Below are 18114 nucleotides of genomic sequence, written 5' to 3'. Positions count from 1 at the left end.
CTTCCAAAAATGGGTAGATGAAGATGAAAGCTCACACGAGACCTCCTTCTCTATAGGATGGTCTCTATGGATGTTCTTGGCTGCGTTCTCTATTGATCCATGGAACCCAACGATTGTGTATTCTCCCCTTTGGATATTGTTCAATCTTTGTGTGTTTTTCAGATTTGTTTTGGTTGTCTTGCAGATTTTCCTTTCCCTGTGGACGGATAGCTATAAATCGGTAAAATACACTTGATAATGATGTTTTTCCCTTTTACTGGATTAGACAAAATGCTGATTTAAGAGATACGCTTCACTTTGATTACCTACACTAAAAAATAGAGGCCCCACCTCATCAAAACATTTGTTCCATTCCATACCATAAAAATTATCATATGTAAAATGGTCGTGTCGACCCATGCTTGGGTGATCATAAATTATAGTGGCCCCACCACATCAAGATATGTAAAATGCATGGGTATAAAATGGTAGGCCCACCACTTTGAAACACGTGTAAAACTATATATGGGTCCATTGACTAAAATGTTTTGAGTGAAACCCATGTATTAATCAATGGAAAGTAGGAAGAGTAATAGAGATGCTCATCAGCACACCACACATCCCTCCAAAATTTTATTCGATCCCCCGAATACACTCTAAATCTAACCCTCAAAAGAAAAGCAAATGACATTTTCAAAATGTCACGCCAAACAGTCAAACCTTGTTTCTTGAAATGGTTTTTAGATTCCCACTTTCCCGGCTTGCACCCATATTTACTCCCAATTACCCTAACCCACAACTGAGAATTTTCCTCCCCGAACCTCCATAACCATTTTCCTAACAAGGCATGATTAAATTCTTTCACTCTCCTAATACCCAAACCACCATTCTTAACAGGTAAGCACACACTCTTCCAACTGACCAAAGAAATACCATTTTTCCTTTCATTGCCTCCCCATAAAAACCTCTGTTGTATTTATTCAATACGCGATACAACACAAACCGGGCATTTAAACAGAGACAAAAAATATATGGGAATATTGGCCAACACCGCCTTAACCAACACAAGCCTTCCCCCTCTAGAAACAAGATTTCTTTTCCATGATTCCAACCTTCTTTCAATTCTCTCTACAACAGGATCCCACAAAGATTTTTTTGGTCTCCACACCCCCAATGGGAGTCCCAGGTATGAGGAAGGCAATTGATCTAGCTGACAACCCAGAGTCTTAGCCAATTCAAGCGCCCATCCTGCGGGATGTTTAGGGTATATAATCTAGATTTATGAAAATTGGATCTCTGCCCCGTAATCAACTCATAACATCTAAGGGAAGATTTTAAATTCATCGCTTGGATCATGTTTGGTTCACAAAACAGGAGCGTATCATCAGCAAATTGAAGATGAGACACTTCTACCTGCTGGCTTCCAATCTTAAAACCATTGAATAAGCCCAACCCACTCCCTTTATTCCCAAATTTATATCGTGTAGCCGCTGAGAAAGAGAGTTTTGTTTCTGAGTGCTTTGCTCGAGAAGAGGGTAGTTTAGTTTGGTCCCCTAGGTTTAGAAGGAACTTCTTTGATCGGGAGCTAGAGTCGGTTGCCCAATTTCTTAAGCTTTTAGATGGTTGCTACATTAAGAGAAGCGGTATGGATAAAAGAGTATGGACTGCGGAATCGTCTGGTTTTTTCTCTGTCAAATCTTTCTATTTCAGCTTGTTGCCTTGCAGTGTATCCTCCATTTCAGCCGAGGTATGGAAATTTCATTGCCCGCCTAGAGTTGGTTTCTTCGGATGGGCGGTATGTCGTGATCGGATTCAAACGATTAACTTCTTCCGGAAGCGCGGTATGATGCTTGTTGACCATTGCCCCCTCTGCTTGAAAGATGGTGAATCTGTGGATCATCTCTTCATGCATTGCTCCTTTACGCGTCAGGTATGGAGTTTGATATTTCTGAGATTTGGCATATGTTGGATTTTTCCATTTTCTATTCCAGAGTTGATTCTTCTTTGGACCTTTGTGCCATGGAAGAAGAAGGGCAAAGTATTGTGGAATTTGTGTCTTCTTGCAACATGGTGGGTGATATGGAAAGAGAGAAACTCCCGTGTCTTTGAAGGAGTTGCAAAATCTCCGTATTGGATATATATGAAAATTATTGCGCTCACTATTTCATGGGCGAGAAGTTTACCGGTTTTCCGTTTTGTATCGGCCTTTGACTTATGGGAGGGTTGGAAGATTGTTTGCTTTAGTAGGAAGATCCGGCATCCGATTGTTCAGAGATGGGAGGCTCCGCCTATTGAAATGTTCAAAATTAACTTTGATGGGTCGAGTATTGGGAACCCGGGCCCGGCCGGTGTTGGTGGGTTGTGTCGGGATGCTTGTGGTGAAGTTATATGGGCTTTTGCCGGCCCTCTTGGAGTTTGTGATGCCTCGGAGGCCGAGGTGAGGGCGGTTTATCATGGCATAAAAAGGCTTGAGAGAGATAGCATGGATATCACTATTGTGGAGGGAGATTCTTTGAATGTGATTAAATGGTTGAAAGGGTTGGTGTCGCCTCCTTGGAGATTTTCTTCTATTTTTGATAAAATAGATGATTTAATTGCGGGCTCATCTATTGTTTTCAATCATGTTCGGCGATCTGCTAATGGGGAGGCGGACTCCTTGGCTAGAAGTGGGGTTAGGAGGTTGGAGTTGGAGTGGTTTGACTTCTTTCCTCCCTGAGATTTGTCTTTCTTGTTATTGTTGTTTTATTTTCTTGTAATTTTGGTTGAGGCCCACCTCGGTCCCCTTCCTTTTTAATGAATTCATCTTGCCATTTCAAAAAAAAGGAAGAGTAATAGAGATAATAAGTAAGGAAAAGATACACACGATTTTACATTCCTAATATTTCTGGCGGTTGCTATCCTTGAAATTGGGTAACAGGTTGCTATCTTGAGGTTGTGTAGATCAAGTAATTTACACGACTTGATCTACAGTGAGATCAAATATTTATCTTTACTACTTTGAGAGCACTATCTCAATGCCAAAATAGATCAAGTCGTGTAAATTACTGAAAATATTGGCTATCTAACTGTAGACCAAGTCATGTTAAATTATTGGCTCTGTTTCTTTCAATGTAAAATGGGTGTATTTTTTAAGTTAAAAAATGGGCATAAAATTTATTTCTACAGAATGCCCAAGTGTTGCCTCACCCTGAAGGACTCATGGTAAGGGGGAGCAAACACTAAAGCAAAGGAAGCGCAGAGACTTGCATTGTCTGCTCAAGTCTCGGTAGTGTCTATGACTGCTGGTTTTTACTAGTGTGTTTGTATTTCTTGCATCTCTCTATTTACAACATGTTTTGAAGCCCACAGCTGAAATCCAGTTTAAATTGTATTCTATTCTCCTTTTTTATTCCTCTATGTCAAATTATACATGTATTCTACTACTATAAGGATCCAAGATCGTATCCATTATAATGTGCGACAAGGTGTATAGTACAAAGATATATTAAAACTTGTACTGGTTTCATCCTGAACCAAGATCTCATCCGCTTGATCAGGGCCAACAAAACTCAATAGTCAAAATATTCTCACTTCAAAAACAAAACTAAAAAAAACAATCACTGCCAGAATACATTATGTCGCCTGAGCGATGAAATCACGGCTAGAATACAAGACATTGGCACAACATAGAGGTCATCATGATATCACCTCCTTTCGCCATGGCCCATCCACAGGTGGCCCACCAGATCAACAGGCGCACGTGCGCCTTATGAACAATGGTGATGATGGGGAGGGAACCTAAGATGGCTCTTTGCTAGGAGTACTGAGTACTAATGAATGAGTAATGCACAGGAGATACAATCAGAAGTGTAATCCAGTTTGTATTCCTATTGATAAATTACACCACGAATTTCGCATTACAGAGAGACAGTTTATTCCAAAATCCTACCCATCAAATACTACTCTTATCCTTGCAAACTCAGATATATACTAGGCATGGGAAACCACCCTCCCTACAAAGGTATATTTTATAATACATACATACAATAGAACAAATAAATCAGCTTAAATATGAAACATAAGTGAACTAGATGATCGTCGAGCAATCATTTGAATGCCTTATTTTGTGCCTGTGAAGTCGGTGTTTTAGATTGAACAGCCACAGACATAACACGAAGCCGACTGGCTATTTCAGTGAAAGACGGTCGAGCTCCAGAATCTGGAGCCCAACACTCCTCCATTAGCCTTCTCCATTCAGGGTCACAGAAACTTGGCACTGGTGGCCGCAATGTGTTGTTCACAATGCCTCCTGCGTGTATTTGGAGAGAGGTCTTTAGTAATTAGAGAACCAACAGTTCACAGAGCACAGGACCCTATTTTTTACTCGCTAACAACCAATGGTATGGTCTCAGATGGTGTTGAGGACCCATTCACCAGAACGGTATCTAAACCCAGTTATCTTTGTACTCAGAATCAATGGTTTTGGTCTCATGAACTTTCATCAATTCACATATGGAAAAATAAATCCTAAGAAGCATACCTATGATTGCACCGTAATGCATATTGGCATAAGGTTCCTCGCCGGTGAGAATTTCCCACATGACAATACCAAAGGAGAATACGTCAACCTGCCAATCACAAATAGTTGTTTATTAAATCACGTCACAAGGTTCCGGAGACTGACACTTGCTAAAACCATAAAATTACAATATTTAAAGCCATTCTACATTAAAAAGAAAAGTGTCTTTAACATCTGGACAGACCCTTCTATGTTTTCATATTGCATACAAGGTTTTAATATAAATAAGAAAGAATAGAAGAAAGATAATGCTGAGCCTTCTCAATCTCAAGTGAGGCAAGGCCAAGGAATAATCTTTTTAAAGTTTTTTTTTAAATAGTAACAGTACCTATTTATTGAAGAGAAGAAAATTAAATATCATACAAATGGGTCGAGATGTCACCAAAAGAACATCTGAGATTACTGCCAAAAACTCACAAACCCCAACCTCCAACATTCAAAAAAGCAGCCCACAACTAGACAATAACCTTTTAAAAGTGCAATTAAACATACCCGATGCTAATCCTCCTAACTTGTCAGTGCTAACAAAAGGTACCATTTGAAGGATGGCGGCTTACCTTTTCAGAGACCTTATTACTGCCGCCATTTAATAGCTCAGGAGCCATCCATGGCAAAGTTCCCCTTACACCGCCTGAAACCAGGGTATTGCGCTTAATTTTTGACAAGCCAAAATCACCAACCTGGATAGGAACAATATTACTCTTATTTGATTGGTGTTTTAATTAGGTATTAGACAGAAAAGGGAACCAATAATAGAAGTTAGTGAAATAAATTGTTATATTAGCAACATCCTAAATGTGGTAACCATCATTCATAGAAACAGATTCCTACCGAACAGAGTTAATTATGTAAATTACCTAGCAAATTGACCATCTTTCGTAGATAAATATTCCTACCAAACATAGTTAATTATGTTAATTACCTTGCAAATAGGTCGTAAGGGATCTTTCAGGTTCACAAGCAAGTTATCACACTTCAAATCAAAATGAACAATATTCTTGGAATGCAAATATTCCATTCCAAAAGCTGCATCCGTTGCAATTATGAGCCGCTTGCGGCGATCAAGATACCTGACAATCGCAATTCCAAGGAATGTCAGTTCTACAAGAGTGGAAATGTTACTTCACGAAAAAGAAATACTGGAGAAGATTTACCGGTCTTTGCGTAGCAAAACATGCCTAAGAGAACCATTCACCATGTACTCTGCAACAGTGGCTAATGTTGCCCCTGGTCCATCTTGCACTACACCATAGAAAGCCACAATGTTTGGATGGTGAAGCTTTGAGAGAATTGCAGCTTCCCTCCAAAACTCCAGAGTCTGCAAGTAGCATTATTGGTTAATTATGTAGCATTGAAAAACTAAGCCAGTATTTATGTTAAGTGAGAAATGACATAATAAATTATCCCCAGTTTATCCTCACAAACACAGGAAAGTGAGAAATAACATAATAAATTAGAAGAATGTTCACCAATCTTTCTTGCTCAGATGAGCGACCCGTAAAGCAACTTTTCTTTATTCGCTTAATTGCAACATCTGATCCCCTCCATTTTCCATGATAGACAGTTCCAAATGTGCCAGAACCCAGTTCTCTCAACTCCTCAAGATCCCCATTCTTAATGATCTGTTTAGTCATTCAAAAAATACACTAAAAAATGCACGGAGAAATTCCAATATTTGAAATTAACTGCAATTTAATGGACTGGAGTGCAGATAAAAGGTGTGGGCGTAGAAATCAGACCAAGATATTAGGAAAAAAATGAGCAAACAGAAAGTTAACTTAGCTTATTCACATCCAGAGACTCACTTCTTGTAGCTAGAAATGAAGATAAGTTAATTGGGCCAAAATCCAAGTTTCTAAAAGGACAATGTAAATTGAAACAGATCCATATAACTACATGGTAAGTTGGATATGCTTTCAGGCATTGTCAGCTCGGGCCTGTTTTGGGTCCGATATAACTTGCAATTTTGCATGAAAAATATGTTCCTCGAACTATGCAAGTTGTGTGCTTTTTCTTTTTTTTGAGCAAAACTATGCAAGCTTACATTGGACACTTTGAAAAAGGATAATTCTGCCCGTACTAATAAAAATAAAAATTAAAAAAGAATGGAAAAATCAGGGAACTTTTAAAAATGCATCTGAACTATTGAGTTATGATTTACTAATTATTATTTATGAACTATCAAATAATTTGAGCTTCTAATTCAATTGTTTGACTATTTGAGTAATTCCTAAAATAAAAATCTAAACTGCTTGACTTGTAATAGTAATTACTAACTAGAAAAAATTCTTAAGAAAACTAAATTAATCATGACTCAACAGTCAACACTCGATGGGGGTAATCAACGAACATTCTTGATTAAGCATATTAGATAATATATAAATCCATAACATATAATAACCATCAAGAAAAGAGATTACATTATTTCAACCTACATAGTACATAAATAGACACTCATTGATCATTCTACAATGAGCATTTGAATTTTGAATAACAATGCCAATTGCTTAAAATCTAAAGTTTAAAAGCCAGCATGAAAGCAAATTATATGAGTCATACCTCAAACACAAATCGCATGATAACGGCCACTGAACAGCATTTCAGACTTTCAATGAATGATACTGGTGTTAACACTTAACACTAGACAATGATTAGACAAGTAACAACCCATCCAAGTATCAACCGATTCGACCCATAAAAAATTATGTATTATTAAGTTTATAACTGAAAGACCTATCATGGTGACAGGAACTTCTTTTATGTATTCAAGATCTTCGGTGAAGATCGCAAAGATTTTGGTAGAAGTATTAAAGGTTTTTTAGGAAGGATCTTCTGGGAAGATCGTAAAATTGGAAATGCTGATGGGGTGTGAGAATGTAAAGGGAATGGGGAAAGGGGAATAGTTTTTGGTTTTTGTTCTTTCAGGGGCCTGGAGTTATATCCTAGGTCATCATACGATGTACTTATTAAGGGACTCCTTGTCCCTCCACTATGTAACCTTCGTATGATTTCAATATATATGTCACTTTAAAAAAAATAACTTAAAGACAAGTATACAAAAGAAACCTTTCGCTTTAATAGGCAAATATATGACTTAGTAATTTCTGTTTGATCCCTCATAAAGATGTTGGAAACTTGGCCTCTTTGGTTTTCAAGCGTCTAGAATTGGACACCTTTAAATGGACTGTCCAGTGTCCGAAACTTTCAATGATGTCATCTTGACACTCCATCCGTAAGTGTCCAGGAATTTCGTTCTGTGTCCAAATGTGCCCAAGGTGTCCGACACTTCAGTGAACCAAAAACTTTGAGTGCCCAGGTAACAAAGATTCATGCAAGATATTGAAATGATTCATAAAAGGCTACACAGAAGATAAGGCATACATTACAGATTAATTTTCCACGCATGTTTGACCTAATTTCGTCCACAGAACTGCATGCATGCATGTTCACAATATTTCTATTATTGTGCCATACTATATGCCACTGTCAGATAAGTGCCCATCACCCTGAAATGGCATATCCTCTTTGACAAAGCCACTTTTGGATCTGTTTCAGGCAGATGATCTGAAGGTTTAATGCCGGCTCCATGAGAAGGGCGGTGGAGATAAAAAACAATTGGATTACGGTTACCAGTGAAATTCCATCTTCGCCCTGAAGGTTGCTTCAAATAAAAAGATCAATATGGCCTTCTTACGCCTCTTCTCCCTTCTATAATTGGCTTGCTTGTGATGTACTGGTTTCGGTTGCTACACCTGCTCCTACACTAGCTGCTATTCCTTTGATTTCAACCTCTGACTTATGTACGTATTAGTGCTTAGAAAAGCAAAAATAAAAGAGTCTTTCAACCAATTAAACTAGTGGAGGGAAGAACTCAAACGACTCAAAATCAATAGAACAATCATTCCTTGATAAGTGGCCTCATCTATTGAATCTATTCAAAAATTATTCCTTTGGCCCTTACTTTCAGTGCCCGCTTAGTGTTCACAGCTCCCTAAGCAAGCTTCTAGAGTGGATATAGTGGCTATCACCCCAAAAGTGGTTAGACCCATTACTCTCTCAACTGTTTTGTGGTATGTTTTGTGGTACCTTGCAAAAGATTTAAAATCAATAAAACAATCATTAATAAGAGAATTTATATGATGGGTGGCCGTGAAAACACGTGAAGTCCAAAAAATTAGGTACGGCCCACTTTTTTTGATGATCCAAACCGTTCATCTGTTTGGGCACAACGTAAATAGGTTGTGCCCCAAAAATCATTTCCATAGGATGATGCTAACCCTCCGATCTGTAGAAGATTCCATAAATGATTTTTGGAAATCTCCATATTTCTAAAGAAGTTTTCCATCTGAAAGATCTCCAAAACAAGAGGCTGGTCGAAGCAGTCGCATATTTAGGCATTTAAACATTTCATTTTTGTAGTACATTGCTCTTCCATCAAATGAATAAGTGGGAGCAATTTCTCTCTAGAGGTTTTTCCATCACAATGTAGGTCATCCAGACTCTGATAGGCATTTAAGATGTTTCATTTTCGTAGTCTCAAGCGACAAACTAAAGTTTCCAATCAAGATGCAAGTCAGACTGTGTTTCAAAACTTGGACTTGGATGGGAACTCGGCCAAGGTAAAAGGAGCTTTGGCGAGTCATGATTATGCCGTCAATTTTTCATTAACTCGGGCAAGTCATAGGAGTTCTAATAGACTAGGTAGGGCAAAATTCGGACTCGGGCTAGTTGCTCCCAATACTCTGTCCACCTGCTGATCGGATCATTTTCCAGCGTGGATTCCCTTGTCGTATGTTGTTCACCCTATCCAAATCAAACGTTCGAGGATAGTTACTGGTCATTTCCGGATCAAACTTTCCTGCAATTCCAACATTCCATTCTTCTGCAGAAATTGAAGAACTTGCATTTAGAACATCTCCAGTCGCCTAGAGGCCTACACTTTCTTTCCTCCAGCCCCTTAACATTTCTCCTTTGCTCCCTGTTTCGCTGCACCTCCCAACTTTCATGTCCCTCTCCATCCAGCAAGTTCTGGATTCACTTGACATCAGAAAGCACTCAAAGCAGGGATTCAACTGTCAACCTTGAAGCCCTATTGAATAAGACAGCCCTTCAGTTATACGCAGAAAATCCAAGATTATAACAAACACAATCTCCTCATAGAAGGCAGATTGCTCCTGTTCTTTCCTCACACTGATCATGGCATTAATGAAGGTCAAAATAGGCATACCACTAAATAATTGTCTCTCCTTACAAGTTCAAAAGGAGTTTTTATATGGTATAAGCCCTTATAGTCCCGTATTTTTCAAAAAGTACTGTACGGACCACATCATAGGATGATCCAAACTGTCCATGTAATGGGCCACAACGTAAATAGGTTGTTCCCCCAAAATCATTTCTATAGGATGATCCCATCACATGGACGGTTTGGATCATCCTATAGTGTGGTCTGTACAGTACTTTTTGAAAAATACGGGACTATAAGGGCATACACCATATAAATCTCGTTCAGAAATATCAAAAAAGCTTTGGAGTTGAAACAGCTTTGACCAGTCTTTATCTAGTTAATTGTCTTCCAGTCGTTCATTGTCTTCCAACGACATAAGAAAAAAAAGTAATTGTTATATGAAAAAATATTGTCTTTTTTATAGGTAAGCAAGTTCTGTAATCGTGTTTGAATCTTCGGATGCACCTGTTGTCTCCTACATGAAAGGTCAAACAACCAACAAACACCTAGAGGTGTTCCTTCACAATTCCATGATCATCAGAAGGGTTGTCACTCTTTGTTGGTCTCTTGGGAAGATGTATGTAAAACTGTAAAAGGCGGGGTTCTGGGGATCAGAAAGATCAAACAGGTAAATGTTGCTCTCTTGGGGAAATGGTTGTGGAGGTTTGGCAAGGAACAGTCACAGTTGTGGGCGAAAGTTATTTGTGGTAAATATGGTGCAGATGTGGGAAACTGGAGATCTCTAAATCGTTTCAATAAAACGGGGGTGACTTTGTGGAGGGATATTTTGCGTTTGAGTTCAAGTTTCGATCGCGGAGTAAAATATAGAGTTTATTCGGGAGATAGAATTTCTTTTTGGAATATGATATGGTGTTCCGTCATTCCTTTAAAAGATTTATTCCCTGATCTATATGCTGAGGCAGCAGACAAGCAAGCTTTAGTTAAAGATTGTTTTGAGTTTCGAGACGATAAAGTGATATGGAAGCCGTTATTCCGTAGAAACTTCTTTGACAGGGAATTGCTCTCGATGATCTCGTTACTTCAGGTCTTTGAAGGTAATTACATTAGTTCTTCAATAGTGGATAAAAGGTTATGGGTTTGAGATTCTTCAAGTTTTTTTTCGGTAAAATCCTTCTTCAAGGGCCTGAATCTGTTTGAGGAAAATCTTTCTGTTGCAAAATTGTGGAAGATTAAGGTTCCCCCAAGAATTTGCTTCTTTGGGTGGACGGCGATTCAAGGTCGTATACAAACGGTGGACTTTTTGAGGGCTAGGAATATGATTATAGTCGATCATTGCACTTTGTGTATAGAAGCGGGGGAGTCGGTGGATCATTTATTTATTCATTGCAAAGTAGCTCGAGAGGTTTGGGGAGGGGTCCTGTCGAGGTTCGGTATTGCGTGGGTGTTCCCTTCTAATGTGAAGGATCTTTTTGAAGGGTGGTCTTTTATTCCATGGAGGAAAAAAGGGAAAGTTTTGTCGTCGATTTCTTTATTGGCCACGATGTGGGTTCTATGGATGGAAAGAAATAATAGGATTTTCGTTGGGCGTGCAAATTCTTCTTACTATCTATATATCAAGGTAGACGCGTTATCGATTTCCTGGGCGAGGGCGCTGCCAATTTTCAAATTTGTCTCTGATTTCGACTTGTGGGCGGGGTGGAAAGTGGTTTGCAACAGTCAAGTCCCCGATCCTGTAATTTCACAGAAGTGGGTCAATCCACCTGTTGGCTTTTCCAAGTTGAACTTTGATGGGTCAAGCTTGGGCAACCCGGTCTAGCCGGGATTGGGGGTGTCTTGAGGAATTCCGATGGGGAAGTTTTGCAGACTTATTCCAGGCCTATCGGCATAGCAGATTCGAACGAAGCCGAAGTTAGATCCGCATATCAAGGCATTTTGCTTTTAGGGAGTGAGAGGGTGGCGAGCACTATCGTGGAAGGAGACTCGTTAAATGTCATTAGGTGGCTTAAGGGTTCGGTGGTTCCTCCTTGGAGATTTCTTCGTTTTTTCGATGAAATAAAGGATATAACTGTTGGGTGCTCTATGGCGTTCCAAAATGTAAGGAGATCAGCTAATGAAGTCGCTGACAAGTTGGCTAAAGCGGGTGCTGTCAAGCAGGCTCTGGAGCTTTACGACTTTCTGCCCCCTTAATTTCTTATTGTTTTCTTTTTCTTTTTCCTTTTCTCTTTTGTGTAATTCTGTTTTAGTGGGGTGTGCGGGGGGACTTTTTCGGTCTCTCCCTTTTTAATATATTCAGTTACCATTCAAAAAAAAATCAGACGGGTTGTCACTAACATGACCCTCTAAAGAACAGATTTGCTGGCATAGATATATTTTCTTGTTAGTCGTTTTATTCTTCTTAAGATTCTGATAGCTTTGTTGTTCAGGAATATTCTCTTGCTCCTATTTTGGATGATCCTCCAAGTTATGTTAATTGTAAAATGAAGTTCTCTTTTGCTTTCCTAATCCTTCCATCCCCAATTGCAGGGATGTTCTTATCGTGTGCAGAACTGCTCTCCCATTGGACATTGCATTCCTCCTCATACTCCCATCTACCAGAGGAGAGGAGCCTAGTATCAATTATCTCTTAAACAGAGCCAAAGATGACATTCTTTGATCAACAAGTATTTGCAGGAGATTAGATTTTAAACAGGCATCATTCATGCGCATGATAAAATCTCTCAGTTCTACTTCTTTAAGTGTTCAGGATAAGTTACATTACCCATTTGAGGAGCGAAGTGATTTACCATGTTGCACTGCTATTCAAGATGACATAATTCAGATATAATAGTATATTTGATTTACGGGATTTGCTAGGGACCATCGCAGAAGGCATTTTGCCGACTGGCTATTGCATGAGAAAGCAGCCACATAGGCTCAGATTTTGTCTCATTCATTTAATTCATCTGAGGTGGCTGCTCTCTCATGCAACAGCCGGTCTGCAAAATGCCAAAATGCCTTCTGCGATGGTCCCTAGCATCTTTCTTGATTTACAGAAGTGCTGACAAACAAATTATCTGATAAACAATAAATATCGGTATACCGCATATGCAAATAAACCAGATATGCTGCAAGTATCATGCCTGCAAGTCAAAGATATCAAACTCCTCCCCCACAGAAGAATCAGCAAAAGGTTCACCAGCATGCCCGACTTCCAACTTCTCTTCCTAGAAGCACCAAATTGATTAGACAATCCTGCCTACAGGAAAGAAAATTTTGTTAATAGTAAATTAAAACTAAGCAGCGCCGTGAGAAGAAACAATACCTCAAAATCTAAGTCTGAAGGTCTAAGCTCCCCTGCCAGTTTTGAAAAGGAAATACCCTCTGCCTGCACACCTTGAGTGGTCTTTTCCGTTAAATTGGTAAGAATGACCTGGGAAGGGAATTCGCTTTGTGTGTCCACATGGCCCATAGAAACTCCCTCACCATCTATAGGTGAAAAAGCATAGACTTTAGGGGGGCCCTCTTCAACCTTTGTTAGAGGAGAAGGGAATACAACATGGTCCTGGTCCATTAGAGAAACATCTTTTCGGACATCTTGAGCTAAATTTCGAAAGAATGACCAGCGCTTAGGCTCATGGTTTTGCACATTCAAACTCAAGGCAGTGTCCTCTTGGCGCATCGGACTTATTCCAGTGGCATCTTCAGTGATTCCTGCCTCAGAGAATATATCAGATAGCAAATTGGGAGGAAAATTATCATTGATATCAATAAGAATATCCCCTCGCTCAGGTGGGGCACCACCCGTGAAAGAAGATTCCTCTTGAGGAACAGCTCCAGTAGAGCTCCTTGTTTCACCACTATTTGAATCTTTCTCCAAACCATGTAAATTGTGGTTGAGCACAGACTCATCCCGCCCTGACAATTGAGGAAGTTGAGTAAAGTTAGCAGAGACCAATCCCTCTTTGGCAAACATAGGTTCACGATGATTCATATGAGTAATTGAATCATTCAGCCTTTTATAGTTTTCAAGCCCCTCTACAAAGGTAGTAGGATTCGTAAGCGGGGTTTTTGGTGATACATTGGATTGCTCAGACTGGGAACTCGGATTGCCTTCATGTGATATATCAACAGATTCACTGATAGGTACCTGTGGCACTAGACCAGGATGAGGTAATGAATAATGAGGACCGATAGAATCATCAGATTTGGATAATTGATTCATTAACTCCGCCTGCTCCCGAGGAATCCACTCAGAGTGAAAAACCCTCTGAGGAAGCAAAGGTGGACCCGAGTAGCTAAAATCAGTCTGGTCAGACTCAGAGTTGGCATACGCGGGAGGGAAAGCCCCACCAGATGTGTAGTAATAGTGATCTTCATCAGGCTCATGAGTTTGGTTAGCATTCTCAGCATCGAATGGTGTTGACCCTTGTAGAGGCTCTTGGCTATCCACATTAGTTAAGTTGTCAAGAGGGTGAGCAGCTGAAAATGGAGGAAGATCACTCTCCCCAAGATGCATTATCTGGTTCTGATAAGACTGTACACAGGGTTCACAATCATTTGACAAAGTAGCCTCCATTGGCATAAGAGATACAGTAGTAGAAGGGGGCACCAAAATGCCGGTCAAAGGTGCAACATTAGTCCCAACTGACCCTGTTTGAGCTCCACTTGTCTCCCCGACACCTCCAACATTAAGACTGAATAACTGGTCCAAAACATTAGCCGATGTGCTCACTAAACCATTATCACTTGAGTTTTTTGCTGGTCCCAAGTCCACACCATTGACAGCAACCACATACTGAATTTCAGAATCTCCTTCAATGCTACCCTGAACAAAATGAGTGTCTTCCAAATCACTTGCAGAAAAAAGGAACATCCTAAGTTTCTGGGACCCGCCGCCACCTTCTAACACACTAAATTCCTCCATCATATTCTGCATATCTTCATCACAAGAAACTGATACCAATGCATCAAGATCCTCCCCGGGAAGTTGATATTTGATCGTATGAGCTTGGTTGTAAATTGACAATGTTTTCTGTACAAGTTCCTGCCAAGAAATGTCTTTGTTTATTTGAACAATCCGTGTATCACCTCCTACATACCTAAGCTTTGCATCACTTGGCCGGGGTAGGATTTTACCATCAAAGCTGCACAAGAACTTAACCTTCATTGATGAGTTATCGGAAGCCCCTGAAGAGGTACACCCATGAGCAACCCCTCGACTACTGCCATCACCCGATAGGGTATACCCGTGAGCAACCCCTCGACTACTCCCATCACCCGACAAAGTACGAGGAACAGATCGTGCAGATTCATAGTAACTTATATTTTCAGTTTCACAGCTGCCCTGTTTATCAACCTCCTTCACAAGTCCTTTTTCTCCTGTCACAAGCATTGATACATCTGACCCGCTTTCAGATCCCATGTGGGTAATGCCTAGCATTCTCAAATCCGTATAAACAGGGTTGCCGCTCCAATCTGGAGGTGCCTTTGGGACAAAGAGTTTTTGGGTATATGCCCTTTCTCGCATAAATTCAAGAGCAAACTCCTCACCAGTCTGAAAAGAGTAATTAAGTACAGGTTTAACCCCACTTAGTACATTTAATTCCGGGAGTCTGGCATTGGTATTAATCGAACCAGATGGATCCTGAAGATATCTCTGTCCAGAAGGTACATGCCCCTCATTTCTAGTTTCCATGGAGTTGTACCAGGACTGCTCATGAGTTTTTGAAGGTTCCATCAGCCCTTCTGAACTTTTCCCTATATAGAGCAATTTCAATGGGGACATACCCGCAAAGGGAGAATACCATGAGGATCATACGAATTCCATATCAAACCGCCCATTCTCGCATGTAGGTCATCACAAACTTTGCTTCCAAATGTCATTTCAAATTCTTCTAAGACAGGACTCGAGTTTCTAAAACAGGAGTTGAAATGGGAAATGAACCCTCGCTGATTTCTGATTTCAGAGACCCCATCTGAGCTCTCTGTTATATAACACAATTGTCATCAAGAAATAGAAAATTACTCCAAGAGGCAAAGGATCTCCAAAAATGTATTATATACTGGCACAAACAGGAAAAAACATAGTATTCATCTCATATCAGAATATTGGAGAAATCCTCACAATAGGTAAAAACAAAGTCATGGATGATAAAACCAAAGAGGAAGTCATCAAAATAATCATTTCAGTTCACAAAATGAGAAAACCAAAAGTTACGATTACTTCCTCATCCCAAAATGAAAATATGACAAGTACCCTTGAAGAATGAAAAAAAAGGGTACTAAATGATCCAGCAGACACTGTCTACACATGCACCAGAAGTAAAAGTTTGAGCGGGAAAAGAAAAAAAAGAAACATGTGTGATCATTCTTACCGTGATTAGTATCTCTATCGGACAGTTATAACTTATAAGGTTTGCAAGGTTCTTTTTTCTCCACCGCATTCCTTCTAGCTGGAAGCTTACCCGTCTTGCTGGAACATCATCTGCACTCATTTCTCCGTCTGAAGTTGTGATATCCACAGTTCATGTATCTCCAATAGCCAGGAAGAAATTCAAAGCTGTCGTATCTCCTTCAAAAGTTCTCTTGTTTCTCCATGGAGACGTGTGTGGGTTTGTCAAGGTTTGCAGGGTTCTTGACAACATATTGTTGTTAACTTTATGTAAACAACATGTTTCTTGCATCAAATGGCATGAGATATTGTTAGGATCCTATGAAGTTGGGGCCTAGCCTAATGTGTTCCATCAATCCTGAGGCTTTTGACATATTGGTTAGGTACCTAACATTTGGGATCAGAGCTAACACCATGTCTCATGTTGGAGTCACAGAAGGGTCGATCTATTAAAAGGGCTACCTAATGCAACCAGAGTGAGAACCATCACAAAGTGGGGCCATTGACGAAAGGGAAGGCCTACGAAAAATGTAACCTAGAGCAAGCAACTGGAGCAAAAGTCATCCCAGAGTGGGCCACTGACGGAAGGGGCAACCTATGAAAACGGCTACCTAGAACAACCAGAGTGAAAGTCGTCACATGGTGGATCACCATGGACGTCGACTGAGGAACGTGGTGGAATTTTACAACCCTAAGTGGTTTAAAGGCCTAGCCTAACATGTTCCATCAGCCCCTGGGGCTTTTGGCATATTAGTTAGGTACTTAACAGATACCCAATACATGTTAAAAATGGGTCTAAGATGGCATTCCAAAAGAAATACCTCACCAGTGTACAAAACACTACACCCCTAGCATTAAGAACAGACAATACGACATTAAGTTTGCAGCAAATATAGCCTCATTTTATGGCATAATCGAAAGACCCATCAATTCTAGAACTTGCCAACAAGAAAAAAAATCATGAGCTCTCATGGACAAGCAAACAAAATCATGAAGTATGCATAGAGCTCCATGTACTACAACTTGAAGTGTGGGACCCACCACACTGTGACTAAAAATTCTTTCAATTGGCAACTAACATCTCATACAGAAAGTAAAACCCTAAAAGCATAGAAAGATGGATATCTAAAGATCATACAGCAAGTAAAACCCTAAAACCCGAATTAAAAGCACATAAATAATATAAACACACAGAAAGATGCATATCTAAAGATCAAAAGCAAGTAAAAATCATCATACGTACCTCTCGGATTCCTTGTCAAAATTAATCTTGATTTCTGAAGATCCTTTTTTCGTTAATTATGAGGGATTGAGCGGATTCGCCATTAGTGCTACTATGAAGAATCTATGAAAAAACCCTAAAAGCTCTCTCTCTCTTTCTCTCCTCCTCTCATACTTTTGGACAAGTTTTGAAACTCTTCAGACAAAATGAGCGATGATATTTTCACCCCACCAGCAGTACGCATTCGCACCCATTTTAACGTGATTTGACGTCAAAAAGTGTTAAAGTTGCCCACTCTTCACGTTACAAGAGGGGCGAATGCGTACTTCAGAGGGGGTGAAAATATCATCGCCAAATGGTTTTTTTTGCTTAAGGTTTCCGACCTTTGGGTTAGCATCGGATATAAAAAACTATTGGGATTTGCTAGGCAATTTCGAGGAAAACAATTTCGCGGTTGACTTTTGCATGAGAGAACAGCCACAGAGGCTCACTTTTTTGGCAGATTTTGTCTTATTCATTTAGTCATATGAGCTGTGCAAGAGTCATCTTAGGTGAAAAATTCCCTAACAAATCCCTATGTTATATATGATACATCTAACAACTAACGGCCTATTTGGTTGGAAGGAAAGGAAAAAAAAACAGTGCAAAATTTTCACTACTTTGGCATAAAGAAAGGATTTTTTAAGTAGAAAGAGATTTTCATTAAGAAAGAATACCTATTTTTTCATTGGCTTGATGATATATGCATTGACCTTGTTTTGATAATGGGGTGAACTCCACTTGTTTTAAGCTTTTTAGTT

The 18114-nt window shown here is 39.7% G+C and overlaps 1 protein-coding gene across 1 annotated transcript; it reads right to left on the bottom strand.

Annotated features, from left to right (window-relative positions):
- Positions 1 to 3814: 3814 nt before the first annotated feature.
- Positions 3815 to 17533, bottom strand: LOC143884650 (RAF-like serine/threonine-protein kinase 20). Its single transcript, XM_077388327.1, has 9 exons — positions 17336 to 17533; positions 13024 to 15685; positions 12842 to 12925; positions 6007 to 6159; positions 5692 to 5855; positions 5460 to 5607; positions 5095 to 5217; positions 4499 to 4586; positions 3815 to 4267 (listed from the first exon to the last, which is right to left on the bottom strand). The coding sequence occupies exons 2-9, from the start codon at positions 15484 to 15486 to the stop codon at positions 4065 to 4067; spliced, it is 3426 nt and encodes a 1141-aa protein (XP_077244442.1). The 5' UTR covers positions 15487 to 15685; positions 17336 to 17533; the 3' UTR covers positions 3815 to 4064.
- Between the last annotated feature and the right edge of the window lie 581 nt (positions 17534 to 18114).

This window comes from Tasmannia lanceolata, unplaced genomic scaffold (assembly GCF_043159265.1).
Source record: "Tasmannia lanceolata isolate RefF3 unplaced genomic scaffold, GAP_Taslan_0.1 ptg000008l, whole genome shotgun sequence".
NCBI classification, from domain to species: Eukaryota; Viridiplantae; Streptophyta; class Magnoliopsida; order Canellales; family Winteraceae; genus Tasmannia; species Tasmannia lanceolata.
This window is presented reverse-complemented; position numbering and strand designations above follow the sequence as displayed.

Bases quoted from the DNA above. Each gene is read 5' to 3' on its own strand.
- LOC143884650 (XM_077388327.1), bottom strand. From the start codon at position 15,486: ATGTCCCCATTGAAATTGCTCTATATAGGGAAAAGTTCAGAAGGGCTG. The intron at 5,608-5,691 runs GTAAATCTTCTC...TGCGATTGTCAG, and splicing joins GTTTTGCTACGCAAAGACCG to GTATCTTGATCGCCGCAAGC. The intron at 4,268-4,498 runs GTATGCTTCTTA...AAATACACGCAG, and splicing joins GCATTACGGTGCAATCATAG to GAGGCATTGTGAACAACACA.